Source organism: Giraffa tippelskirchi, chromosome 2 (assembly GCF_054371585.1).
Source record: "Giraffa tippelskirchi isolate mGirTip1 chromosome 2, T2T-mGirTip1v1.2.pri, whole genome shotgun sequence".
Taxonomy (NCBI): Eukaryota; Metazoa; Chordata; class Mammalia; order Artiodactyla; family Giraffidae; genus Giraffa; species Giraffa tippelskirchi.
In genome coordinates this window covers 20,022,476-20,050,264 of record NC_137276.1, presented here as the reverse complement: position 1 = coordinate 20,050,264, position 27,789 = coordinate 20,022,476, and the positions used below count along the sequence as shown (strand labels likewise).

Here is a 27,789-nt window from a genome sequence, read left to right as displayed (position 1 = left end):
ACTTGAATTAATCAGACATTGTGGATATTTATTTGTCATTTATGTGTAATTAAAATTGAGAGTTTATTGATACAATAGAACAGAAAGAAGACAGTATCATAAGGCAGCTGCATTATATATTTCTGCATATATATTATATGCAGAGTTTTAGCTAAACTATTTCCTACCTTTATGTCAAGCCACTTTTTTTTCTGCCTCAGTTTCCTTATTTATAAAACGAAAGGAGGGGACTTAGAATGTTCAGGTTTTAATATTCTGTAATTATTTAATCTTCTAATAAGATGGACAACATTAACAAAAGAGCTGTATTTTCAATTTTATATTTATTTGCTATGGAAATCTTAGGAAATAATGTTTCTTACTTTTGTTCTTTAGCATAACTATAAGCTAAATGTGTTATTTGGGAATTATGCTCTGAGATTTTTCATAACTTCCTAGAACTTAGATTTGGACTTAGCCATGTCTTAGGTTTTCATAGGTATAGATACTAATTTTGTGGAACTATTTCAGGTCATAGTGTAATGGTTGCCTTGGTGGGAAAGTATGAATATATACAGAAGTTCATTTTAGGTGAAATGTTCTTCTCAGTCAGCTCAGTTTAGTTCAGTCGCTCAGTCGTGTCCGACTCTTTGCGACCCCATGAATCGCAGCACGCCAGTCCTCCCTGTCCATCACCAACTCTCGGAGTTTACTCAAAGTCATGTCCATTGAGTCGGTGATGCCATCCAGCCATCTCATCCTCTGTCGTCCCCTTCTCCTGCCCCCAATCCTTCCCAGCATCAGGGTCTTTTCCAATGAGTCAACTCTTTGCATGAGGTGGCCAAAGTATTGGAATTTCAGCTTCAACATCAGTCCTTCCAGTGAACACCCAGGACTGATCTCCTTTAGGATGGACTGGTTTGATCTCCTTGCAGTCCAAGGGACTCTCAAGAGTCTTCTCCAACACCACAGTTCAAAAGCATCAATCCTTCGGCGCTCAGCTTTCTTCACAGTCCAACTCTCACATCCATACGTGACTGTTGGAAAAACCATAGCCTCGACCTTTGTTGGCAAAGTAAGGTCTCTGCTTTTTAATATGCTGTCTAGGTTGGTCATGGAGAAGGAAATGGCAGCCCACTCCAGTGTTCTTGCCTGGAGAATCCCAGGGATGGGGGAGCCTTGTGGGCTGCCGTCTGTGGGATCGCACAGAGTTGGACACGACTGAAGCGACTTAGCAGCAGCAGTAGCAGCTATGTTGGTCATAACTTTCCTTCCAAGGAGTAAGCGTCTTTTAATTTCATGGCTGCAGTCACCATCTGCAGCGATTTTGGAGCCCCCCAAAATAAAGTCTGACACTGTTTCCACTGTTTTTCCCATCTATTTCCCATGAAGTGATGGGATCAGATGCCATGATCTTAGTTTTCTGAATGTTGAGCTTTAAGCCAACACTCTCCTCTTTCACTTTCATCAAGAGGATTTTTAGTTTTCTTCACTTTCTGACATAAGGGTGGTATCATCTGCATATCTGAGGTTATTGATATTTCTCCTGGTGATCTTGATTCCAGCTTGTGCTTCTTCCAGGCCAGCGTTTCTCATGATGTACTCTGCATATAAGTTAAATAAGCAGGGTGACAATATGCAGCCTTGACGTACTCCTTTTCCTATTTGGAACCAGTCTGTTGTTCTATGTTCAGTTCTAACTGTTGCTTCCTGACCTGCAGTAGATGAATTATTTTGTAATAACATTAGAGTTCTGTTGACTGGGAAATGGAAATAAGTGTGTGAGAGAATATTAATATGAGAAACAACATTTTTTCCCCCAGCTTTTTATTTTGAAAAATAGTTTTTTAAGAGACTTCTTAACTTTAGGTTGCTTTTATGTTATAACGCAAAAGCTTTTAGTGTATATAGGCCTACTCCCTCTTCCCCGGACTTTATCCATTGTTTGGTCAATCTCAAGCATGTTCATATGTCAAAATTAACTGTTTTTTGTTTGTTTTTGTAGAGCTGCTCTGGACAAGGCTACTGTGCTCCTGAGTATGTCTAAAGGTGGAAAGCGCAAAGACAGTGTTTGGGGCTCTGGAGGTGGGCAGCAGTCTGTTAATCACCTTGTTAAAGAGGTAACTATGGGGTATTGTCTTTAATTTATATGTATTCTTTAGGGAAATAAACATGCCCTCTAGCTGGTGTTTTGTGGACAAAAATTAAGTTCAATCTTGCAAGTGAAAAACTGAATAATCCTTATATATATGGCTTTATGCCCTCTTGCTATAAATTATACCATGATCAGTTCAGTTCAGTTCAGTCGCTCAGTCGTGTCCGACTCTTTGCGACCCCATGAATTGCAGCACGCCAGGCCTCTCTGTCCATCACCAACTCCCGGAGTCTACCCAAACCCATGTCCATCGAGTCGGTGATGCCATCCAACCATCTCATCCTCTGTCATCCCCTTCTCCTCCCACCCCCAATCCTACCCAGCATTAGGGTCTTTTCCAATGAGTCAATCCTTCGCATGAGGTGGCCAAAGTATTGGAGTTTCAGCTTCAACATCAGACCTTCCAATGAACACCCAGGATTGATCTCTTTTAGGATGGATTGATTGGATCTCCTTGTAGTCCAAGGGACTCTCAAGAGTCTTCTCCAACACCACAGTTCAAAAGCATCAATTCTTTGGCGCTCAGCTTTCTTCACCGTCCCAACTCTCACATCCATACATGACCACTGGAAAAACCATAGCCTTGACTAGACGGACTTTTGTTGGCAAAGTAATGTCTCTGCTTTTAAATATGCTATCTAGGTGGGCCATAACCTTCCTTCCAAGGAGTAAGCGTCTTTTAATTTCATGGCTGCAGTCACCACTAGCAGTGATTCTGGAGCCCAACAAAATAAAGTCTGACACTGTTTGCACTGTTTCCCCATCTATTTCCCATGAAGTGATGGGACCAGATGCCATGATCTTAGTTTTCTGAACGTTGAGCTTTAAGCCAACTTTTTCACTCTCCTCTTTCACCTTCATCAAGAGGCTCTTTAGTTCTTCTTCACTTTCTGCCATAAGGGTGGTGTCATCTGCATATCTGAGGTTATTGATATTTCTCCCAGCAGTCTTGATTCCAGCTTGTGTTTCTTCCAGCCCAGCGTTTCTCATGATGTACTCTGCATATAAGTTAAATAAGCAGGGTGACAATATACAGCCTTGATGTACTCCTTTTCCTATTTGGAACCAGTCTGTTGTTCCATGTCCAGTTCTAACTGTTGCTTCCTGACCTGCATACAATTTTTACTGTTTCTCTGACTTAAAAATAAGATTGTGTTAAGTTAAAGTAGCTTTCATGAAGAAAGCTATGTGGGAACCTTAGCGGAATACCTAAAGTCTTTTTCTTGGTATTTAAAAACTTTCAAATTGTTGAAGTACGAGTTCCTATTTTGTAGTTATTCAATAAATGTCCATTTTTATAACCGCAGTTTGAAACTGGATGGTCTCAGGTTATGTTATGCATTATGAACACTAGAGTAGATCAGAGTGGTAGAATTTTTGTAAGGAAGTTCACTACCTGTGAGAGTTGGACCATAAAGAAGGCTGAGCGCCAAAGAATTGATGCTTTTGAACTGTGGTATTGGGGAAGACTTTTGAGAATCCCTTGGACTGCAAGGAGATCCAACCAGTCAATCCTAAAGGAAATTAACCCTGAATATTCATTGGAAGGACTGATGCTGAAGCTGAAGCTCCAATACTTGGTCACCTGATGTGAAGAGCCGACTCATTGAAAAAGACTCTGATGCTGGGAAAGATTGAAGGCAGGAGGAGAAAGGGACGAGAGAGGACAAGATGGTTGGATGGCATCACCGACTCAATGGACATGAGTTTGAGCAAGCTCTGGGAGATAGTGAAGGACAGGGAAGCCCCGCGTGCTGCTGTCCATGGAGTTACAAAGAGTCAGACATGACTGAGTGACTGAACAGCAACAAATGCATACTTTAAAAGAAAAAGTAATTGATTTTTGCATTAATACCAGATTACTCTCTATGGATTTTTTTTCTGGCAGCAAAATGATATTCTATATTAAGAAACCAAAACTGTGTTTTACTCTTGAGGATTTTTAAGAAAATTAGAAGATTTATATAGTATATATGTTCTGATTTTTGAGTGTAGTCTTTCCATGTGAAAGAAGTAAAACTAACTATATTCCCAGATGACATAATCTATATACAGAAAATCCAAGTGAATCCTCAAAAAAACAAAATTACAAAACTTAGAATTCACCGTGGTTGCAGGATATAAAATCTGCATACAGAATTTAATTGTAGATCTTCTGTATGCTAGCAATGAATGAATGATTTGAAATGAAATTAAACAATTGCATTTATAATAGCATAAAAATTAAATATAAAGGAATAAATTTAACAAAAGAAGTGCAAGTCTTCTGCACTAAAAATGATAAAACACTGTTGAAAGAAATAAGGCTTAAATAAGTAGAAAAATATACCATGTTTATGGACTGAAAGACAACATTGCTAGGATGATAATGCTTGTCAAAGTTAATATTTGAGAAAAGGCCAAACTATTTAATGGTATGTGAATTATCTCAACAAAAATTAGTCAACATAAAAACTGAAATAAAACTACCAATACATGAGTTTGACGTTGACAATATTTGGATATTCATTTACTTTATATGGAAGGATGAGTTGGACAGAGAGGACTTTTACAAATATATACATGTATTTATCATTCTCAAAAATGCATGGAACCAGATGGGAAACATTTAAGTACTTTATATAACAAAGTTAAAAAAATGAAATGATATAATTTAAATAATAAATAATTAGCTTATAATTTTAAAGTGAAAATACTTTATTCAAGTTCCATGCTTTTAATATTTCCCTAGAGCACAATAGGAATTAATTCATCAATCTGTATTCTGTTGATCAGATTTTAATTTTTATGGAAATATGTTGTAGAATATGAAAGTAGAAGATATGTAAATAAGATTATTTTATTCAGTCAGCTAACATTCATTTGAGTGTCTGCTAGGTGCAAAGATGATTTTAACAGGCAATGTATAGGGGAGAACATTCCTAGTTGAAGTTCTTGTGCTGAAAAACTATCCTCTTTCTTTTTTTCTCGAGCCATAGATACTCTTGTGTGACTTTAAACAGAGTCAGGACTTGGTCTCTTGAGCTGTAACTGGAAGCTGAATTGCTAACAAACGTTTTAAATAATGGGCCTCAAATCTTCAGTTTTAGAGGAAAGAGAACAGTATTTAGAGAATCTTTGCTCTGTCTAGGAAAGCCCTATTATATAGTCTCATTTTTTGGCTCCCACTGCAATTTAAGGTCATCCTGGTGGAAATAAGTTTGTACCACTTTTAAGAAGTCATTTTGAGACTTCAGTTAGTGCCCTCTAGTGGTATTTAGGAGAAGGAAATGGCAACCCACTCCAGTGTTCTTGCCTGGAGAATCCCGGGGACGGGGGAGCCTGGTGGGCTGCCGTCGTTGGGGTCGCACAGAGTCAGACATGACTGAAGCGACTTAGCAGCAGCTTAGCAGTGGTATTTAGTGACTTTTTTAACAGGGAGCATTGAAGCATTATGATCACAGCTCAGGCCATACACATGTCTACTCGTCAATCTCAGTGATTATCAAAGCACACCAGAACGCTGCAATATTCCCTTTATGATTTGCTTTTCAGTTGTGAAAAAATTATGTTCTGTCAAGACTACTAGACAACTGTTTGTGACCTATTTATTTATCATGTAATATATTGAGATGAGGGTAAATAAATCCTTCAGGCAAAGCAGAATTTTTCAAAAATCAAGAACTAACACATCTCAATTCTTAAATCTGATAGATTGATATGCTGCTGAAAGAGTATTTACTCTCTGGAGACATGTCTGAAGCTGAACATTGCCTTAAGGAACTGGAAGTACCTCATTTTCACCATGAGCTTGTATATGAAGTAAGATTACTTTGACATTCCGAAGAGAATTACTGTGTTCCTTTTTGCACCACAGAGACTTAATGCTTCTTTAATAATACACATTTAAAAAAAATTACGATATTAAGGGAGAGTTTTATAATTTTTAATGATATGGTTACATATTAGAGAAAAGATACGATAGATTTTAGGAGCAGTTTCTTATATGAAAATGAGCAATAATTCAGTCATTTATTCAATTTTTTAGGCCATTGTAATGGTTTTAGAGTCAACTGGAGAAAGTACCTTTAAGATGATTTTGGATTTATTAAAATCTCTTTGGAAATCTTCCACCATTACTCTAGACCAAATGAAAAGAGTAAGTATAACATTTTGAACCATGTTTAGGCTGATATCTTAAATTTTGTATGCTTGAATACAGACTATTAAGTGTCAATGAAACTTTCTTTCTGGTTTATTTAGTAATATTATGCCTTTTTGTATATTTTTTAATGGTACTGTTTATGTTTGAACCGCTTACAGCCATTTCCTGGGAAGTAGTAAATATGTCAGCTTTTTTTTAATCTAAATTTTAGAAAACATGTGTGTGTATGTTCTTCCTCAAGAGTGTTAAGATATGATAGTTTGTTTATATCTAGAGAGAAACAAACTTTTAACAAAAGTACTTGATTTATTCCTATTTTATTGTATGCAGTTATTAAAATGTTGGTGAGGTTATTTGCCTTTAATTTTTTTAAAATGTAGTAAATGTATTATAGTAGATGGAGAAATGTGTCCAATGTCCATTGTCTGCCAGAAGCTCTTTTGAGAGAACAGTTTTAAATATTCTGTAACAAGTGTACTTAACTCTTTGTACTTTTCAAGGTTCAGATCTGACTTCAGTCTAATTAATATGAACACTTGGACTTAAATATAGCTTGATAACAGTGATGGGTTATATGCATTATGTATTTTATATGGGCTAACAATTCTGTATATAATTTCATTGTTCTAGGGTTATGAGAGAATTTACAATGAAATTCCAGACATTAATCTGGATGTCCCACATTCATACTCTGTGCTTGAGCGATTTGTAGAAGATTGTTTTCAGGCTGGAATAATTTCCAAACAACTCAGAGATCTTTGTCCTTCAAGGTACTTTATTACTTTCTCAACATCAAATACTGACTGAGGTGCTTAAGAAGGTTAAGCTAATTTTCTGTCATTCTGTCTGTCTGAAAAATAATAGTATCTTCCCTTTAGTCACTCATGAGTGGAAAATCATCCGAGTCTATGGAGAAGCAAGTGTGAGGCTTCTTTTGTTCTCTTGTAAATCTGTACAGGACTATCTCATGAAGCCCCAGTTCACTGGAAAGAAGCTAATTTTGTGGAACAAAATGTGTGTCCTAGACTCGGAGTAGTTTAAATATTATTTCAGAGTAGATATTACCAGTAAGATGAAAAAATTGAGGCTTATGACAGTGTAATGTACCTTTTCTAAGGTTACACATAATAGAAACCAAGGATGGATCCAGACTTTTTCTGGCTTTAAAGGTCTGTGCTCATTCCTATTCTTTATTTAGGTTCCTTTTGATCCTTCACAGAATGGAGAATTGGGGCTGATTGCATTTTACTTCTCTAGAAAGTGTGTGTATGTGATTCTTTGGAGGTATATGTGCCACTAGGATCACACTCTTTAGGAGTTGATGGTTTTTTTGTTATTGTTAAAGCTAAAGTTTATATTATAATAGATTTAGTAACAGCTAAACTTCTTGTTTGGGCTTCCCAGGTGGTTCAGTGGTAAAGAATCTGCCTGCAGTGCAGGAGACGCAGGTTCAATCCTTGGTGGGGAACATCCCCTGCAGAAGGGAATGGCTACCCACTCCAGTAGTCTTGCCTGGGATATCCCACAGTCCATGGGGTTGCAAGAGTTGGACATGGAGGGACTAAAACAAAGAAAAAACTTTTTGTGTGGGTCTCCTTTATATTTTAAGCTCCTGTAATTTTTTTCTGAAGAAATTTCAAACTTTGCATACTTTTATGTAAGTGCATTGTGAGAAATCTCAAAAAAATACTTACAAGTGTCCTTTGCTTACAAAGTTCAGAAGCCATTAAGAGAGAAGGAAAAGATAATGGTGGAGATACATTTTAATGGCTTTGATAAAAATGTCTGAAAATGTATATTTCTACTTGGTAATGACATCATTTATGTACTAATGTGTCAAATGGTGTACGTCAGTATAAACTGTCAACTTTGGCAAGGCTTTTTGCTACTTGCTGCTTCATTTCCACCCTTGATCTCCTTGTATTATAGTATGAAGCCTTTATGTTCAGGAAAATATAGCTGTAATACATACCCCTTTCATAAATACCACTTAATATGAAAAGGAGTCAACACTTCGGCACTGTCCTTTGGTGGCTCAGACAGTAAAGTGTCTGCCTGCAATGCAGGAGACCTGGGTTCGATCCCTGGGTTGGAAGATCCCCTGGAGAGGGAAATGGCAACCCACTCTAGTACTCTTGCCTGGAAAACCCCATGGACAGAGGAGCCTGGTAGGCTACAGTCCATGGGGTTGCAAAGAGTTGGACACAACTGAGCGACTTCACTTTCACTTTTTTTTAAGTTTTTCAGCCTCTATTCAAAAGTCTTACCTAGTGATTTCTGTCGTGGCTTTACTTTCAAGGATCATTTGGAGAGATGTCTAAACTTTCTGTGAATTCCATACAACTTTAACTTTTTATCCTGTTTTTTTGCCTATTTGGGCAAAGTGCACATTTGTGTGTGACTTTGAATACCTGTGCATATTGGTCTAGGGTCAGAGAAGAAATAAGGACCAATTCTGCCCAAGCTCTGTTGAGCACTTGACTGCTTTCAGCTGCTGTGACTGTTCCTCTTGAGCTGTTGTTACTACATGTAGCTAATTGTGTGGTTAAATATTATAGAGGAAGGCATCTTGAGTTTGAAATGGCAGAAAGTTCAAAATGGGGTATATACAGGAATTAAACGGACTCTGTTTTTCCACATTCAGGTTATGGCTTTTCTGTATCTGAGAAAAAATTAAAAACCATTTTAAAACATAGATACTTTGATAGGTGCTGTAGCTCTAGTTTTCATAGTTCCCAATCATGTTGGTGTTTCCTATTTGGTTCAATGTTTAGCTTTCAAATAATATTAATAATAGTAGAAATAAATACAGGCATGTCTCATTTTATTGTGCTCTGCAGATGCTGTTTTTTTTTTTTTGTAAACAAATTGAAGGTTTGTGACAACCCTGCATCGACAAGTCTGTTGGTGCCATTTTCCCAAACAGCATTTGCTCACTTTATGTCTGTGTGTCACAGTTTGGTAGTTCTCAGAGTATTTCTAGCCCTTAACCTGCAAAAAGATTAGACTTGTTAAAAGTTTGGATGATGGTTAGCATTTATTTTTCCTCAATAAAGTATTTTTAAATTATTATATGTACATTGGGTTTTTATACATAATGCTATTGCACACTTAATAGGCTACAGTATTATGTAAACATTATATGCAGTGGGAAACCAAAAACTTCATGTGATTCGCTTTATTGTGGCAGTCTGGAACCGAACCCGCAATAATTTTGACGTGCGTTTGTATTAAATTTCCAAACAGCAAAATGTTTGCCATATTTGTATTTTTTTTTCCTTACATGACTTCATTTGGACAGTGAACTTACTTCAATAATTGAGCTTTTGTTTAACTAAAAAATGCTCAGATTAAGTAGTTCATTTGGTATGTTCTAGGATATGTAACCGGTAAGGTCTTTTCAAAAGACTTAGGCATGCTGACTTTTTAAAATTTAAATGAAAAACTCTTCAAAAGTTAATGACAAAAAAAGATGCAGTTTTTAATTATTTTAATTGACTATAGTCAAAATTTGTATCTGTTTACATGTTTTTGTTCTTTTCATTACAGGGGTAGAAAACGTTTTGTAAGTGAAGGAGATGGAGGTCGTCTTAAACCAGAGAGCTACTGAATACATGGAACTCTTGCAGTCTTAGATGTTATAAAAATATATATATATCTGAATTGTAAGAGTTGTTAGCACAGGTTTTTTTTTTTTTTTTTTTTTTTAAGCACTTGTTTTGGGTACAAGGCATGTCTGAAATTTTGTAAACTTACATTTAAGGGAAATTTTTAAAGGAAGTGTTTTTTTTCTTTTTCTTTCTTTTCTCTTTTTTTTTTTTAATTTGAGGGTGTAAAGGAGGGACAGAAAAGTAACCACTTCTTAGTGGGATATTCTCATAAGCTACCTTTTGTAAGTGCCATGTTTATGACCTAATCATTCCAAGTTTTGCATTGATGTCTGACTGCCACTCCTTTCTTTCAAGGACAGTGTTTTTGTAGTAAAATCACTGGTTTATACAAAGCTTTATTTAGGGGGTCAAGTTAAGCTGCTAAAACCCCATGTTGGCTGCTGCTGTTGAAATACTGTGCTTTGGAGTTAAAAAAAAAAAAAGAAAAGTTATTTGTTTTAAAGAATTTTTAAAAAATGAGCTAGTTGTGAGACTTATTCATCTTTCCAGGGAACATTTTGGTTGGTCTTAAAGACTAGACAGTTAAGTAAATGGTGGCTGGAACATCTATTTTTCTACAAAACTGGAAAAAATGAACCCAGTTCTAGAAGAATGTATGACAAAATAAAACATGTGAAGCAGTGTTGATTCTTTATTTGGAGTGCATTTATTTTAGATCTTTTAAAAAACTTATTTCCCACAGCAAATTTTAAATCATATAAAAGCATATTTGAACCTAGTTAATTTAAACTTTGCTCCTGGCAAACTTTTAAAACAAGAGTACAGTAGTAAATAAACAAATTATTTTAATATTATACTTGGGAAATATTTGCACCCTTCCTTGTTTTTGATCTTATCTAGAACTTAATGAAATTTATAAATGTATATACCTTTCATCATTAAGTTCTATTACCAAGTAATGCTTGTGTTATAAAAATTATTCTTCAAAGACCCAAAAGTTTTACATTTAGTCAGTGTATGAGAAAATGGTAGTTACTGATAACAGTTATCTAAAGGAAGATTACATTTCTAACCTCTTTTGCAGAGCCTAACTACTCAGCAAGGCCTCAAGGTCCATATTAATTTAAATTGTCTATTACCAACTGCAGCAAACCAACAAAGAATTATATTCAGAATTTACAAAGGTATTCCTAGGAACATACCCATTACAGGTCTAGCTACAGTGTTTTAGAAATAAAACTTCAAAATTTATGTTCATTTTACTTCATGGGCTCTTTCAAGTCCTTATTAATTTCCATTTTTAGGGTTTTGATTATGTTTTGATACCTGGAAGACAAAGGTGGCAAGGTAAGTCCTTAAAGTCAGTATAATTAAAAAGCTTAGTTCAGTTTTTAAAACCATGTACAGGATGACTATAAAAGTTGCATTTACTCACTGTGCCTAACTAAGAATGTTATCTAGAAAACTGATAGGAATGGTGAACAGTAATTTGTAGTTTGAAAAACTTGGGTTAAAAATCTGAGTTCAAAGTTTTAAAACTGCTTATATTTAATACAAACCAGTGTTTAAATTCACAATCCAAATTTTAGTAATCGGGTATCTTTATAGGGATACTATCTGTTTTATTAATACATACTGTTTTCAGCATACAGATGCAGATTATTTTCAGCTCTTGTTAATAGAAAGGTGTAGGGTGTTCTGTAGAAGTGCTAGTTATCATTCAGTTAGTTACTTGCCGTTGTTCAGTGAGTTATTTTCTGTTGTTCCTTTTCTGTCATTTCCTGTTGGCGAATTGTATCCTGTGCTGCTTGCTGCATTTTCTCCAGTTTTTCCAGAGTCAGAGATTTTAATGGTAAAAGTTTGGGCTTACATAGCACCATTGTGGTTATATCTTCTACATACAACTGCCCTAAGTTTAAAAAGAAATAAAAATCAGAGTGAGATAAATACAGCTGTTTGGTAGTTTGGATTTGCAGTTAAAAAATTTAATACATTATCATTTAAAATCTCTTGTTCTTATAGTTATCCTTGTAACATATCTTTAATATAAATATAAAAGCATTTAATACTAAGAAGTTCATGAGAAAGGTTTTGAATTTTCTACCTAAAATTGTAAGTTGCCATGGGACACAACTTCTTGTGTCAGATGTTGAGTTTCAAAAAAAAAGAACTGAGATACAACATACATAAAAATACTTAGAAGAGGGGGACAAGATGGCAGGTTAGAAGCCCACCAGAGTCACAACTGAATGCTGAACAACCATCAACAAAAAAGATGCAAACCTACCAAAAAAGATATTCTGCTGATACATCCAAAGACATGAAGAAACCCAACGAGATGGTAGGAAGGGCACACTCACAATATAATAAAATCCCATACCCCCCAGGTGGGTGACCCACGAATGGGAGAACAATTATATTGCAGAAGTTCTCCCATAGGACTGAGTCCCACATCAGGCTCCCCAGCCTGGGGGTCTGGCATCAGGAGGAAGGGCCCCAGAGCACTTGGCTTTGTAGTACAGTGGGGCTTGAGTGCAGGAGTGCCACAGGACTGGGTGAAACAGCAGCTCCACTCCTGGAGGACACACACACGGGCTTGCGTGCACTGGGACCCAGAGCAAAAGTGCAGTGACTTCATAGGACCCTGTGTCAGACCTGCTGGTCTTAAGAGGGTCTGCTGGGGAGGTGTGGGGTGACTGTGGCTCACTGTGAGGACGAGGACACTGGTAGTGGAGACACTAGGGAATGGTCATTGGCATGAGCTCTCCTAGAGGCTGCCATTTGGCACCAAGACCTGATGCCACCCAACAGCCCGCAGACTCCAGTGCTGGGACCCCTCAGGCCAAACAACAAAGCAGGAACATCCCCTCCCTGCCATCAGACTGCTTAAAGACTTCCTGAGCCCACAGCCACCTCTAGTCATGCTCCTTGATACGGCACTACCGCTGCCCGTCAGAGAACCAAGACTGAGCTCTACCCAACAGTAGGCAAGCACAGGCCCCTTCCACCAGGAAGCCTGCACAAGCCTCTGGACCATGCTCAACCACCGGGGGGTAGACTCCAGAAGCAAGAAAACTAGCATCCAGCAGCCTGGGAACTGAATTCACAAACAGATCAGAAACTTCCCTGGGACTAGCTGGTCCCTGGACCGTTGGGTGACGAGAGTGTAAGGCTGGGACACATAGGGCATCACCTACAGAGGGTCACTTCTCCAAGGTCAAGGAACATAGATAACCTTCCATATATATAAAAATAGAAATTAAGAGAAAATGAGACAGCAGAGGAATATGTTTAGTAGAGTAATGGAAATAACAAAAATACACAAATGGGACCTAATTAAACTCAAAAGCTTTTGCACAGCAAAGGAAACTATAAAACAAAAGGACAACCTACAGAATGGGAGAAAATGGTTGCAAAAGATGTGACTAACAAGTGATTAATTTTCAAAATATACAAATAGCTAATACAGTTCAATATAAAAACCCAATCAAAAAATGGGCAGATCTAAATAGACATTTCTCTAAAAAAAGACAGATGGCCAAAAGACACGTGAAAAGAAGCTAATTTGAGGAAATGCAAATCAAAACTACAATGAGGTATCACCTCACACCAATCAGAATGGCTGTCATCAAAAAATCTGCAAATAATAAAAGCTGGAGAGGGTGTGGAGAAAAAAGAACCCTGCTACACTGTTGAAAGTGAAAGTTGCTCAGTAGTGTCTTGACTCTTTGCAACCCCATGGACTATACAGTCCATGGAATTCTCCAGGCCAGAATATTGGAGTGTGTAGCCTTTCCCGTCTCCAGGGGATCTTTGCAATCCAGGGATGGAACCCAGGTCTCCCACATTGAAGGCAGATTCTTTACCAGCTGAGCCACCACGAAAGCAACTATCCAAGTGTATAGCAAGTTTTAAATACAAGTTATATATACATTCCCACCTACACTGTTGGTGGGAATGCAAATTTGTGCAGCCACTATGGAGGACAGTATGGAGGTTCCTTAAGGAACTAAAACTAGAGTTACCACATGGTTCTGCAATCCTACTCCTAGGCATCTGTCTGAAGCAAACAGCAATTTGAAAAAAGAAAGGCACCCCAGTGTTCACTGCAGCACTATTTACAATAGCTAACACATGGAGGCAACCTAAATGTCCACTTACAGATGGATAAAGAAGATTGTGTGTGTGGAATATTAACATGAAGAAGACTGAAATAATGCCATTTACAGCAACATGGATGGACCTAGAGACTTTCATACTAAGAGGAGTAAGTCAGACAAAAGATACCGTTTATATGTGGAATCTAAAAAAAATAAAAATAAAAAAAGATATGAATGAACTTGTAAATATAGAACAGAAACAGACCGAAAAGACACAGAAAACAAACTTACAGTTACCAAAAGGGAAAGGTGGAGAAGGGATAACTTAGAAGTTTGGGATCAACATACACACACTACTATATATAGAACAGATAAAAAGGACCTACAGGAACCTACTATATCCCACCCGGAACTATACTCAGTATTTTGTAATAACCTATAAGAGAAAAGAATCTGAAAAAAACAAGAATTTATGTATATATAACTTGTATATAAAACTTGCTATACACTTGTATAGTTGTAAACCAACTATATACTTCAATTAAAGAAATGGAAAATCAAGTACCTAGTAAGGTATGGTATTAACATGAATATTCAAATTACTGAAGGTTTACCTTAAACCTTCAGCTTTTGTTACATTGTATGATATAGGTTTCTTTTCCCTCACTTTTGGACCTTAGTATTATGGTAAATTATGGTGCTATTTTTGTCACTAAATTTCTTATTGTTATCGCCAATCTTGAGAATAATAGGATTTCTACATTTAAGAAACAAACCATCATCTTACATCCTTTTACTGGGGGCAAAAAAATGGATTACTCGTTTACAAACTACTCATGACAAAAGCATAGCAAAAGTGGAAAGTATCTGTGGTATGTATATATATAACACAAAATAGTTACAAGATGTCTAGCTATTGAGTCTGCTATATGATACTGTTATGTGTATAATATTGGAGAAGGAAATGGCAACCCACTCTAGTATTCTTGCTTGGAAAATCCTATGGACAGAGAAGCTAGGCAGGCTACAGTCCACGAGGTCACAAGACAGTCAGACACAATTGAACAACTAAAGCAGCAAACAATAATATTCTATGACCAAAGTATTTGTGATTTAGATACCTTGTTTTGGAAGAACTTCCCGGAACATTGACTTCGTTTCTGCCATATCTGAAGTGTTGGATACAGTCTCGTCCTTCAATGAGAAAACAAATATTATTCAAGAATGAATTCCCAAAGCATATTACTTGAGATATTTCCATTGTAGTTTAAGAAGTAAAATCACAATTCATATAGAAAATGAACTATCCTATCCTTGCATAATTTTTCTTTTAATTACCTGGGAGTCTTTCCATTGAAACAAGGTTGAGATAGTTCATGTAAGCATGCAGACCTTGTCAACTTTCGTTCATCAGTGGTGGTGGTAACTGGAAAGCTGCATGTTCCAAATTTTTCCCCTCTTAGTGAAAATTGGTAGGGCTTAAGTTTTTCAGGCAAAGGTAATTAATTATCTAGTAGGTATCTGTGCAGCCGAGGAAAAACAAAAGGATTTATGTGCAGCTGATAGCATCTTCTGAGTGGTAGGTGATGTTAAAAGACAAGACCATTTGGGAGGTGGCCTATGCCACGTTGTTAGGGAAAGGAGGCAGTACTATGCAAATACTGCCTAACATTCCCACTTCTTTCAATGGCTAACAACCAATTTCTGCTTTAATTCCTTTGCTTTAATGACAAGCAACTTAAGGATCAGTTACTGGCTACACAGCTGCAATTTGTAAGGAAGCAACACAAACAGGTCAAACTGGCTCCTGAATACCAGAAGTGAGGTGTGCTTTCAGTTTACTATTTTCCTCTAACACACATATATTAATACTATATGCTGAAGTGCCAGTGAATACCCTCACGTGAGTATTGTTATGCAGATCCCAGCGTATACATCATCTCTGGCTAGTGACATGTTGCCAGTGTTAAATCCCAGTTTATGCCATGCTATGTATTAGTATATTCAAGGTGTTCTGGACTGTAATTTTTAGCATGATCCCCTTCCAAACACAGAAGCTTCTCTAGACAGTCCCACCCATTTTGTGATATTCTGCCACACTGATGCAACTTACCATGTATCTTTCACAACACCACCACAGAAGAAAGATTTATTATCTATAATGTGATGATGCTGGCTTGGTGCCTGCCTTTACCACCCACTGCAAATTAGTTATAATCAAGTGAAGCTGCTGCTGGTCTTATTCCCACTACCACTATTTTGACATTCCTAATAAAAGCTTCCTACTCTGCATCCACCAAGCCTTTTCCCCTTCTTGTTCAAATTTTTATTCTGAAGATCTAAAGTTCCTGAGGAAGCTCTATCTGCTTTCCAGAACTGTCATCAAAACTTACCCCTATTCTGCTCTGTCTGGGAAGGAAGATGAAGTAGGGAATGGACCAGGAATAAAGCAATACATCACACTACCTAGAATCTAAGATAAATGCAATTTATTCAGAATGCATGGCTGCTTCTCCTGACACCTTCTTTCCTTCCTGTTACTTAGGCCTGCCAGTGGTAACTAGTGATGATTTCTTTTTCCAGGTTATGTTGAAGGGTAGTAACATTCAGATCTCTGATTAACCTGAATATAAGAAACACTCTACCTCTCAAAGACAGCACAATGAAAATATTCCTTAAGCCTTTATTTCGTGAAAATCTGACACGATATACTACCAAAAGGGAGGATAGGCATTATAAATGTTGACAAATGTGAAGGAAGTGCATAGCACCTAAGAGTTTTTGTATCATCAATTTTTTAAATCACCAAAATGCTAAAATGGTGGATGAATCTTAGCTGTTTTAGAGTAGCAACTCTATTTTAATAATCACTATCTTTTGCTTTCTCTTCTCTATACCTCTCACATACAAAATCTAGCTTGAGGAAAACAATGAAGTGCTCTAGGAAACCTTAGTTCTCTGACTTAAGCTGCCATTGTTACTGGAAAGGGTGTGGTAGGGAGTGGGCTGGACCTAGTGTGGGCAAGATCAGTGTCGTCACTTGCCTGGGTGGAGTGTCTACTTTGCTGAGGCTGATTCTTGTTCCGAGGTTCCCCTAGGCATTGGCAGGAGAGAAACAGGAAGGGAAGGGCTAAAATAAGCAAGGTATTGGTTGGTTGGCTGGCACTGCCAAGCCTACAGTGTCTTGATAATCAACTGCCCAGGGAGCCCAGAGTAGGAAGGAGCATTTTTATCCTTCTCCAGGTGGCCTGCTAATAGCCAAACATGGGTGTTTTGCCTGGTTGTAATGCACCCTAAGGAGTGTGGCTACCCCTAAGAGTACTTTCTAATTGGTAAGGTAAGATGGATGTAATACCAGGGACAGATAGGCCCAAGAAGGAAACATACCAGCTATGGATGAAATTCATGTATCTTATACAAGTGTCACATCATTCAATTCAATAAATAAGTGAGTGTCCACCATGTGCCAGGAACCATTCATAGTGAATAAAAGAGAAAAAAACCTTTGCTCTTTTGGAGCTTATGGTCTAGTGTATAGGGAGAAAAACAAATAACAATGCTATTAGACGGTAGTGTTATAGAAGCTAAAATAGTTAAAAGGGGATTTAGGAGTGCTGGGGGTTGTGGTGGTTATACTTTAAATAGGGAAATCATTATGGCCTCATAAACAAAGTGAAAATCATTGTGGTCTCATTTTGGGGTGTGTGTGTTATGTTTTTTGAGATTGCAAAAAAAATCAAAACGCCTGATAGTATCCACAGTTAGGGAACATATAGGGCAATGGCCACTCCCTACTGGTGAGCAGGTTTGTCGGTACAGCATTTTTAGAGGGATAATTTGTAGTATCTTTAAATATTTTTTAGTATCTACGAAAACTAAATATGTATATTTTCTTTGACCCAAACATTCTACTAGTAGTGATCCCTAAAGAAACATGAGTGTGTAAAGATAAAAGAGTTCAGTCCAGTTCAGCTGCTCAGTTGTATCTGACTCTTTCCAACCCCAGCACGCCAGGCCTCCCTATCCATCACCAACTCCTGGCGCTTGCTCAAACTCATGTCCATTGAGTCGGTGATGTCATCCAACCTTCTCATCCTCTGTCGTCCCTTCTTCTCTTGCCTTCAATCTTTCCCAGCATCAGGGTCTTTTCAAATGAGTCAGTTCTTCACATCAGGTGGCCAAAAGATTGGAGTTTCAGCTTCAGCATCAGTCTTTCCAATGAATATCCAGCACTGATTTCCTTTAGGATGGACTGGTTGGATCTCCTTGCTGTCCAAGGACTCTCAAGAGTCTTCTCCAACACCACAGTTCAAAAGCATCAATTCTTTGGCACTCAGCTTTCTTTACAGTCCAACTCTCACATCCATACATGACTACTGGAAAAACCACAGCTTTGACTAGATGGACTTTGTTGGCAAAGTAATGTCTCTGCTTTTTAATATGCTGTCTAGGTTGGTCATAAGTTTTCTTCCAAGGAGCAAACGTCTTTTAATTTCATAGCTGCAGTCACCATCTGCAGTGATTTTGGAACCCCCAAAATAAAGTCTGTCACTGTTTCCATTGTTTCCCCATCTATTTTCCATGAACTGATGGGACCAGATGCCATGATCTTAGTTTTCTGAATGTTGAGTTTTAAGCCAACTCTTTCACTCTCCCCTTTCAATTTCATTAAGAGGGTCTTTAGTTCTTTGCTTTCTGACATAAGTGTGGTATTATCTGAATATCTGAGGTTATTGATATTTCTCCCGGCAATCTTGATTCCAGCTTGTGCTTCATCCAGTCCAGCATTTCTCATGATGTACTCTGCATATAAGTTAAATAAGCAGGGTGACAATATAAAGCCTTGACATACTCCCTTCCCGATTTGGAACTAGTCTGTTGTTCCATGTCCAGTTCTAACTGTTGCTTCTTGACCTGTGTACAGATTTCTCAGGAGGCAGGTAAGGTGGTCTGGTCTTCCCATCTCTAGAAGAATTTTCCACAGTTTGTTGTGATCCACACAGTCAAAGGCTTTGGCATAGTCAATAAAGCATAAATAGATGTTTTTCTGGAACTCTCTTGCTTTTTCGATGATCCAGTGGATTTTGGCAATTTGATCTCTGGTTCCTCTGCCTTTTCTAAATCCAGCTTGAACATCTGCAAGTTTACGGTTCACATACTGTTGAAGCCTGGCTTGGAGAATTCTGAACATTACTCTGCTAGCATGTGAGATGAGTGCAATTGTGCAGTAGTTTGAGCATTCTTTGGCACTGCCTTTCTTTGGGATTGGAATGAAAACTGACTTTTCCAGTCCTGCGGTCACTGCTGAGTTTTCCAAATTTGCTGGCATACTGAGTGCAGCACTTTCACTGCATCATCTTTTAGGACTTGAAATAGCTCAGATGGAATTCCATCACCTCCACTAGCTTTTAGTGATGCTTCCTAAGGCCCACTTGACTTCACATTCCAGGATGTCTGGCTCTAGGTGAATGATCACACCATCGTGATTATCTGGGCCATGAAGACCTTTTCTGTATAGTTTTTCTGTGTATTCTTGCCACCTCTTCTTCATATCTTCTGCTTCTGTTAGGTCCATACCATTTCTGTCCTTAATTGTGCCCAACTTTGCATGAAATGTTCCCTTGGTGTCTCTAATTTTCTTGAAGAGATCTCTAGTCTTTCCCGTTCTATTATTTTCCTCTATTTCTTTGCATTAAAGAGTAAGAATGTTCATTAGGACACTGCATTCAGGCATATATCATAGGTCAAATAAATTATGGAAAAACCATACACTGGCGTACTCTTACAGATTTTAAAATGATATAGATTGTCAAGACATATTTTTTAGACAAAACATTAATTTGCAAAAGTTAAAATAAAATTCCCACACTAACAGAATGCAAACTTTTAATGCTGAGAGAATACAGTGTCAATCAATTTTTGAAGTTTTTGGTCTGGGTAATTAGAAAATAATTTGTTGCTTCCTTCTCCCCCAGTTTCCTTACTTTGTAATTTTCCCCACAAATAATGATTTTGATGGATCATGCATGATGGATAATGCATTTCAAATCATGATAAAAGAAGCAAACCTGTTGTAGCCATTTGAGCTAGATGTCTAAAATTAATGCAGAAGAACTCAGAGGGAAACGAAATCTTTGTTATGAAAAATTTTACTAAGTTGTTTTACTAAGTTGAGTGAAAACTGAAAGGCACTTAAGTCTAGGCAGGATTAGTTAGGTCAATCATACACATACTGATAGCATAAATTAGTCACAGAACTTAGACAAGTTAAAAATCTCTAGGGTGATTTAGTCTGAGGACCAACCTAGATTTACTATGATAACCAAACTAAATTGTGGGAGTAGGACTGGACAAGAGCACTAGAGTGTCCTCCTGAAACTTAAGAATGTATATTAGTGGTCCTCAAATTTTATCCTTGCATAACCCCCAAAGAGGTTTTGAAAAACTAGGCAGAAAAATTAGTTACTCTTTTACACATTTCTGGATAGACATATAAATTGTTATCATAAGTTTAAACTTATGATAAGTTGCAAAGGACAAAATTTTCAGCATATTTACCCCTATGTCCAGAGCGGCACTATTCACAATAGCCAAGACATGGAAAAAATCTAAATGGCCATCAACAGATGAATGGATAAAGAAGTTGTGGTATGTATATACAATAGACTACTACTCAGTCATAAAAAAGAATGCAATAATGTCATCTGCAGCAACATGAACACAACTAGAGACGATCATACTAAATGAAGTCAGAAAGAGAAAGGTAAGTACCACATGATATCACTTATATGTGGAATTTAAAATACGACACAAATGAACTTATTTATGAAACGAACAGACACACACACAGAGAACATACTTGTGCTTGCCAAAGGGGAAGTGGGATGGGGGAAGAACAGACTGGGAGTTTGGGGTTACCAGATGCAAACTATTATATAAATAATGGATAAACAACAAGGTCCTACTGTGTAGCACAGGCAACTATATTCAGTGTCCTGTGATAAACCAAAATGGAAAAGAATATGAAAAAGAATGTATATACATATATAAGTGAGTCACTTTGCTGTACAGCAGAAATTAATACAACACTGTAAATCAACTATTCTTCAATAAAATAAATTTTAAAAAAGATTGGAGTAGGAAAGTATGCTCTATTTGGTGACAAGGAAATTATTCCTTCAGAGTGGAAAATAAATGTAAAACTGAGAAGTTTGAGATCCTATGTGCCTAGACTATCCAGATGTTTTTCTTTCAACAACATACTAATTGTCTATAATGTACCAATCACAGCTAAACGTGGGAGATATAGTAGATAAGAACCAGTTCTTCTCCTTGAGGAATCTGGGGGAGGTGAGATGGGGGAAGAGACATGTAAATAAACAATTACAATTCAATGCAACATACTTTAATAAAAGCATTATCTATTGTGCCTTAAGAAATCAAAACCATGAATAACCTGGCTCTGGACAGGTGAAAGTGGTGATCTCTGAGGAATAATTATTACACGTGACATTGGAACTAGCTCCAGGATGAATGGGGATTTACTATCCAAAGAAGTGGCTGTGTAGCAAAGGGAGGGTGTTCCAGATAAAGTGAACAATGTGCTCAAAGAAATAAGCATTTGAAAAAAAAACTTGGAGGAATGGCTAGATTACAATGCATATATAGTGCACATATCATGGTAGGATCAACCAGGTGGAGGCCAGTTCATGTTCAGCCTTGAATGGCATGCCTTGGAGTTTGAACTTTATAGATAGGAGGGAGCTAACTGGATGGCTTTGAGTAGAAATATGACATTTTTTTTTTTGGAGACACATATTCCAGACAAAAAGGAAAAACAGAAGAGACACTAGAAGCAAGGCGATTAGTAAGGAAGCTATTAATTGTTTAGGTAAGATGATGAGGAAATGAACAAAATCAGTAATACCAAACAGTATGAGGAGAAGATACTTGAGGTATTCAAAGATACAAGAAGTTGAGATTCTCAGTCTCCTCCACCATTCCCCAATGCCACTTTGGGTGATAAGAAAATGATCAAGGATGACTGAGATTTTAAGCTAACATGCCTGAGTAGATGGTGCAGGTATCAATTCAAGTTGAGGACAGAGACGAGGGACAAGCTAGGAGGGAAGGGTAAAGACCATGAATTAGGTTCTGACCCAATGAGTGTGGAAGGTAAAAAGGACTGGAGGCCTAGACAGTAGTATAAGCTAGGGGAGTGGATATAATGACCTAACAAGGATATGGAAAGATGGTAAATAGTGGTAGGGTGGTGGTAAAAAGAGATGAGGACAGTGTAGCAGTTGAGAGAAGGGTCTGGAGTCAAATTAGTCATTTAAACAAACTATTTAATTTTCTAACTTTGGTTTTATCTCTAAAATAAAGTTTATAATAGCACCAACTTTAGATGGTTTATTAAATGACATAATTCATATAAAGCCATTAACCAGCCCTAGCACACAGGAAAAGCTCAATGTCTGAATGCTTACTGCAGGTTGTTGATGGGGGTGCGAGGAATGGTAGCAACAAAAATGAAAAAATTTGTATTTTGTCTGATGCAAGACTTGTGTGGTTGACTGATAGATAAATTTTCAAACCCATATTAGATTTTGAATGTAAACCAGCATGAGAAAAAGGTGAGAGGGAGCCCCCAAATAAGGTGTTTTTCAGCAGATACAAAGTAGTAATGCTCTCTCTCACTCAAGTGATTGACCACGTGCTAGCAGAGTACTTAATCTGGATTGATAATGTTCAAGTGGAGATGCCAAATAACATTATATGTCATGTAGTTGGAAACTACAGTAGATTCTACCGTTTTTCTATCTGGCATCTGCTAGTAGAAAAATGTTGCAACATGTTCAGTTTGGCTAATTAACCCAGACTCATGTGAATAATACGTGCAGAGTCTAACTTCTGGAACGTGCCTAGGCCTAAGAACAGGAACTGCTCTTCATGAGTGAACTGGGATGACGCCATTAGTTCTGTTACTTTCCAGTAGCAGACACTACTGCTAAGTTAGTAGAAAATGACATGTCCTACTCATGCAAAATGCCTTTTACTAATAATTTTTGCTTTTTCAAAATCCAGTACTAAAAGTGGTCCTAAAAACATTAGCTATTAACTCTTTAAAAAAGGGTTAAGCCTTTTTTTTAAAAAGGTATCTGAAGAACTTTTTATATTCTCAGCATCAGAGATATGTAGCTACTTCAACAGTATGCAAAGAAAGGGAAATAAAGAATTGTTTGATACTTTACTCAGTGTTTCTGAAAGCCTGACCTTGGATCACCTTATCAAAATCCCCTGGATGATTATTAACAATACAGATTTTTCTGGAGCTTTCCCCAGATTCACTGAATTAGAATCTCTAATTTTTAAGTTCCCCACATTAAAATTGGAGAACCATTGTCTTAGATTCATTCATTCAATAAATAAATATTTAATGCCAACAATATACTCAGATTGGACTGCTTTAGAAGTTACTAATAATAACTACCATACACTGACTATATACCATGTGCTACACACAATATGCTAATGCATTTTACATGTGTTTGACTCACTTTGTTCAACAATCCTGAGGTTTTACACTTCTATGTAATAGATGATAAACAGAATGAGTAAACTGTTTGAAGTCATCAGCTAATGAATATCCCTATTCCTGAAATCCAGGTCTGATTCTAAAATCTGTGGTCTTAATTGGTATATTATTTAGCTTTACTTGAATCTGGAATAAACTTAAAACTGTTTCATAGTCCCACATGAGCAAATTTTCTCCTACACAAAAAAAGTGATTGATGGAGTGCATTACTTAACTTCCAATGCGAAGACTAAAAATATTCTGTATCTAAGAGTTTCTGCCCTCTCAGAGAATTTTCTTCCTTCTGCTTATCTTTCATGATCAACTGTAAGTCTAGGATAGGAGGACTACACAAGCTTGGCTGTCCTGGGAGTTTTCCTCTTGTGATCATGAAGTAAATTCTACAAACATCTGTAAATCCACTGAACATAGACTGTTCTTCGTGTACTAAGTGCTAAGTATAATCTTGATTTTGCAATTTTTAATAGGCTCTGATGAATGCTACCAACAAGCTATCACAGAAACACTAGGACCAATTAAGACTTGCAGGAGAATTTCAGGGAGAAAAATAACATTGCCGAAATTGGAATGAGGCCACATGGCCAGTACTTGCTTCAGTATCTGCTTTGATAACATCAAGATTCATCTGTATTTGAATTGCAAGGCCCACACACCTTTCATCAACAGTCCTTGGGCTGCCAGGAGATGAAACTCGTGAAACTATGCTGACATCAGTACACTCTGCTGTAGATGACACTGCATCAGCTCCAAGTGAAGGCAAAGTAGCGGCAACGATTTATTAAAAGGTAGACAGTCTATGCTGCCAGTGCAGGGTACTAATACACTCTACACTGGATGGCATCACTGACTCAATGGACATGAGTTTGAGCCAGCTCCGGGAGTTGGTGATAGACAGGGAAGCCAGGTGTGCTGCAGTCCGTGGGGTTGCAAAGAGTCGTACACAACTGAGCGATTGAACTGAACTGAGACAGTCTATGTTGCCAGTGCAGGGTACTAATACAGTCTACGCAGACAGGAGGATTAAATGCTAAACTGTTCTTCATAGGACATGACAGAAAGTGGTATGCTGAGAACTGGGATGGATTTAACGAGCAGCTCATGGTATGGGTAAGAGTAGCTCCATTTGGGAAGATTTAATCATGATTGGAAAAGGATGAAAACCTTTAGTTTTCTTACTTTGAAGTAGTCTTGCAAAAAATGTTAAGTTGAGTGTAAGCATGGCTCCAGACCAACTTCTGATGTACAAGAAACAAGAAAAAGGAGACAGTCAAAAAGACCCCCAGGCCTGAACTTTTCAAAATGACAATGTCACCTGGAAAAAAAAATGGGGGGACTGTTCTAGATTAAGGCTAAATAGTTATAATACCACAATACAGTACATAAGCCATAACTGGATCTTCAGTTTTGTTTTGTTTTTTTTGCAAGGAGGAGAAGGTATAGAAGACATTTTTGGGTCAAATGGGAAAACATATGTACATACAGATTGGATTCTGAAGACTACAGAATTATTAACTTCCTTACTTGTTGATAATGATATTATGTTTTACAGGAGAACTTTAGAATTCATAGGAAATACATGTTGGGAATTTTAGAGATGTCTGCTTAACAACAGGCGTCTGCAACCTATTTCCAAATGTCTCAATGACAAAAAGTATGCAAGAAGAAATGAAATAAATATGGCACAATGTTAACAACTGTTGGATCTAGGTGATAGGTATATGAATATTTGTTGCATTCTTAAAACTTTTAATGTATGAATATTTCTTTGATAAAATATTGGGGGAAGAAATCGTGTTGAGTAGCAGAACTATGCTGCAATTCTGATAAACCGAAATTCCCTAAAACCGAAGTTGCTGGCAAGCATACTGGGCATCCAGGAGACACCTGATATTCAATCTTTAAGTATTTATCAAAATAATATCATGTGCAGGGTAAAATAATAGGCTGATAAATCTGATACAAACCAGCCTATTTAGGAGTAAATTGGGCTTTCCAGGTGGCACTGGTGGTCAAGAACCTGCCCGCCAATGCAGGAGATCTGAGTCTGATCCCTGGGTTGGCAAGATCCCCTGGAGGAGGGCATGGCAACCCACTTCAGTATTTTTGCCTGGACAGAAGAGCCTGGCCAGCTCTAGTCCATACAGTCACAAAGAGTTGGACACAACTGAAGCAACTTAGCATGCACGCAAGGCTGAGAAGCTAAGAACACAAGCAGCTGTTATATAAAACAATGGTTGTCATAAAAGAGGTTCAGAAAAATGCTAGGTAAGCTCAGAGGAAATTAATTCCTGCTGGGGAAAATCTGGATACACATCTCCAAGGTTACTAGGACATGGATACAGAATCACAAAAGGTTGGTGCTTCAGTGATTAATCTTGTTAGAAACAAGAATAGTCCATTTTGGCTGGAGAATGAGTACTAAGAATATAAAAAGAAATTCAGCAAAGAATGTAGGTGTGCACCCTTGTTGTTGACTAGCGTGGATATAAACAATTTTCAGTTTACCTGAAAGTTCTCCTGATCCTTTTCCCCCGAAGCTTTAGGTATCCAACCCGGTATTACGAAGATGACTGACAGGTGTTGACTCAAACCTACAGAAGGAACTACATGAGATAAATGTGAGACACTTCTGGTAAAGAGTCATGTAAAACTAATACGATTCGAATATTCACAAACATTAAATTGTTTAATATACAGTAGACTTGCAGGATTAGGACAGTGTACCTTCTTTCAGAATGGCAGTCAGTGCTTACAAACTCTCACCAGAGAAACAAAGGGAGAAAATTCAGAATCTGAAGACAGGAAGTGGGAAAATAAGACTTAAAGGTGTTGCCGCGGTGGTGGGTAACCATCTTCTTCCTTTGTAGCTGGGAACGTAAAACGATTTCCTCAAGCTCCAGAATTCTCCATCCTCAAAGGTCAGGGGGTGAAAGTACTTAACAGAATTTGCGGGGGCGTGGTCAGCAGCTCCACTTTGCCAGAGTTACGGGCTCCACCCGGCGGCCCGCACCCAGGCCCCTCCCGTCTCGACTTGCTGCAGCTCGGCGAGGGGAGCCGGTTGAGCGGCCTCGCCCTACAGGGAGCCTCAAAGGGGCGGAGGGAGGGCGGGCCGCCGCCTGGCCAGCCCGGAAAGAAAACCTTCTTCCAGCGGAAGCGACTCTGAGCCTTGCTCTCCTCCGGGACTCTCGGTCTCCCAGGGCCCTCGGGCCCGCTCGGATCTGACCCACGGTTCTGAACCAGGGGACACTCACCTCACTTCTCGACTCCTGTCAGAATGGGTACTCCCTGGGACAAGGGGGGCGCAAGCTATTCCCATCCTTCTGCCATGACCCCATTCAGAAGTGTCAAATGCAACTTCCGGGCAAGACAGGGATTTTCGGAGCCCTAAACTCCTGTCCACCTAAGTAAGTGACCAGACGTCCCAGCAAAATAAGGGCCGGGAAACCTGCTCTCTCTAATCCTGCAACCGGGAAGGTAGTCTGGAATAGGAATTAACTTGTTTTACATGGGATGTCTGGTCACCTTTGGTCCTTTTTTGGGCCTACTTACAGATGCTTCTCTTCCCTGACGGCTCAATTGTTGCCCAAGGCAACTGTGAGTCTGGGCGAAGGGAAAACTACGTCACACAGGAGACGGGAGGCCAGGAAACTCCCGTTGCCATTATCAGTTATGGCTGCCTTAGCGTCAACAGTAACTTCCGCTTGAGAGTTGTTACTCTACCCTGCTGGAGGCTCTCTCCGTGGCCCAGCTAGCCAGCGGCGCCCAGTGGGCGGGAGAGAGGGCGTCCAGGAGCAGAGGAAAGGAAAAAGGCGCAGAGAGGGAAGCTGGCGCCAATACCTCACTCTGATTGGGTAGCGTCGCTGGCGACAGTGCGTCTCTCTGATTGGGCAGCGTTGGCGGCCCTGGCCCCGCCTGTTTCTCTTCCCCGGCGATTGACGGGCCTGCACTCGAGAGGTGGGGCGGGGCGGTAGGAGCTAGAGTGTGTGGAGGGGCGGGCGGGGCGGGGCGGGGCGAGTGGGGGAGGGGCGGACGGGGGGCGGCGGTTGGGCAGCGTCGCTTCCAAGGAGGAGGAGGAAGGAGGGCGAGCGAGGAGGATGGCGAAGTCCGGGCTTCTGACGGTAACTAGGGGCCGCCGAGGCGGGAGGGTGCCTGTTGGCCGGTTCTTGTTGCCTTCCTTCCTGTCCGTCCGGCGGTCTGTCGGT

At 38.6% G+C, this 27,789-nt stretch overlaps 3 protein-coding genes across 56 annotated transcripts in view; 2 read left to right on the top strand and 1 right to left on the bottom strand.

Moving 5' to 3' along the window:
• The window catches only part of PDCD4 (programmed cell death 4), a 29,378-nt gene extending 18,797 nt beyond the window's left edge, over positions 1-10,581 (top strand). For all 4 annotated transcript variants that reach the window (XM_081540465.1, XM_081540444.1, XM_081540454.1 and 1 more), the window contains 5 exons: positions 1,985-2,099; positions 5,828-5,935; positions 6,162-6,272; positions 6,909-7,048; positions 9,828-10,581. In XM_081540465.1, the coding sequence (XP_081396591.1) occupies positions 1,985-2,099; positions 5,828-5,935; positions 6,162-6,272; positions 6,909-7,048; positions 9,828-9,888 (535 nt within the window). In that variant the 3' untranslated portion in view covers positions 9,889-10,581. The remainder of the gene's footprint in view (positions 1-1,984; positions 2,100-5,827; positions 5,936-6,161; positions 6,273-6,908; positions 7,049-9,827) is intronic.
• Positions 11-27,789, bottom strand: BBIP1 (BBSome interacting protein 1). Of its 42 annotated transcripts, XM_081540763.1 has the most exons (8): positions 27,137-27,183; positions 26,312-26,522; positions 26,093-26,190; positions 24,764-24,899; positions 17,034-17,083; positions 15,111-15,183; positions 11,626-11,798; positions 9,086-9,269 (listed from the first exon to the last, which is right to left on the bottom strand). In XM_081540763.1, exons 4-7 carry the CDS (start codon positions 24,804-24,806, stop codon positions 11,632-11,634), a joined length of 333 nt encoding a protein of 110 aa, XP_081396889.1. In that variant the 5' UTR covers positions 24,807-24,899; positions 26,093-26,190; positions 26,312-26,522; positions 27,137-27,183; the 3' UTR covers positions 9,086-9,269; positions 11,626-11,631. The 42 variants fall into 42 exon arrangements, with proteins under 42 accessions (XP_081397138.1, XP_081396889.1, XP_081396915.1 ...); XM_081540789.1 differs by lacking the exons at positions 26,312-26,522; positions 27,137-27,183 and adding an exon at positions 27,425-27,789 and having other exon boundaries at positions 26,093-26,178; XM_081540753.1 differs by having other exon boundaries at positions 26,312-27,183.
• The window catches only part of SHOC2 (SHOC2 leucine rich repeat scaffold protein), an 85,424-nt gene continuing 84,390 nt past the window's right edge, over positions 26,756-27,789 (top strand). For 7 of the 10 annotated variants that reach the window (XR_014068565.1, XR_014068564.1, XM_081540400.1 and 4 more), the window contains exon 1: positions 27,654-27,705. The gene's annotated coding sequence lies outside the window, so the exon portion shown is untranslated. Of the gene's footprint in view, positions 26,992-27,246; positions 27,542-27,653; positions 27,706-27,789 lie in introns of those variants that run through there. The other 3 variants (XM_081540409.1, XM_081540284.1, XM_081540314.1) reach the window with 2 other exon arrangements.

Excerpts from the sequence above, each read along its gene's own strand:
- BBIP1 (XM_081540789.1), bottom strand. The coding sequence starts at position 24,806 with ATGCTTACACTCAACTTAACATTTTTTGCAAGACTACTTCAAA. Across the intron at positions 17,084-24,763 it reads TTTTGCAAGACTACTTCAAA|GGGAACCTCGGAACAAGAAT; the intron begins GTAAGAAAACTA and ends GCCAATGCCTAG. Across the intron at positions 11,799-15,110 it reads GGAAGTTCTTCCAAAACAAG|GGCAGTTGTATGTAGAAGAT; the intron begins GTATCTAAATCA and ends TTTTAAACTTAG.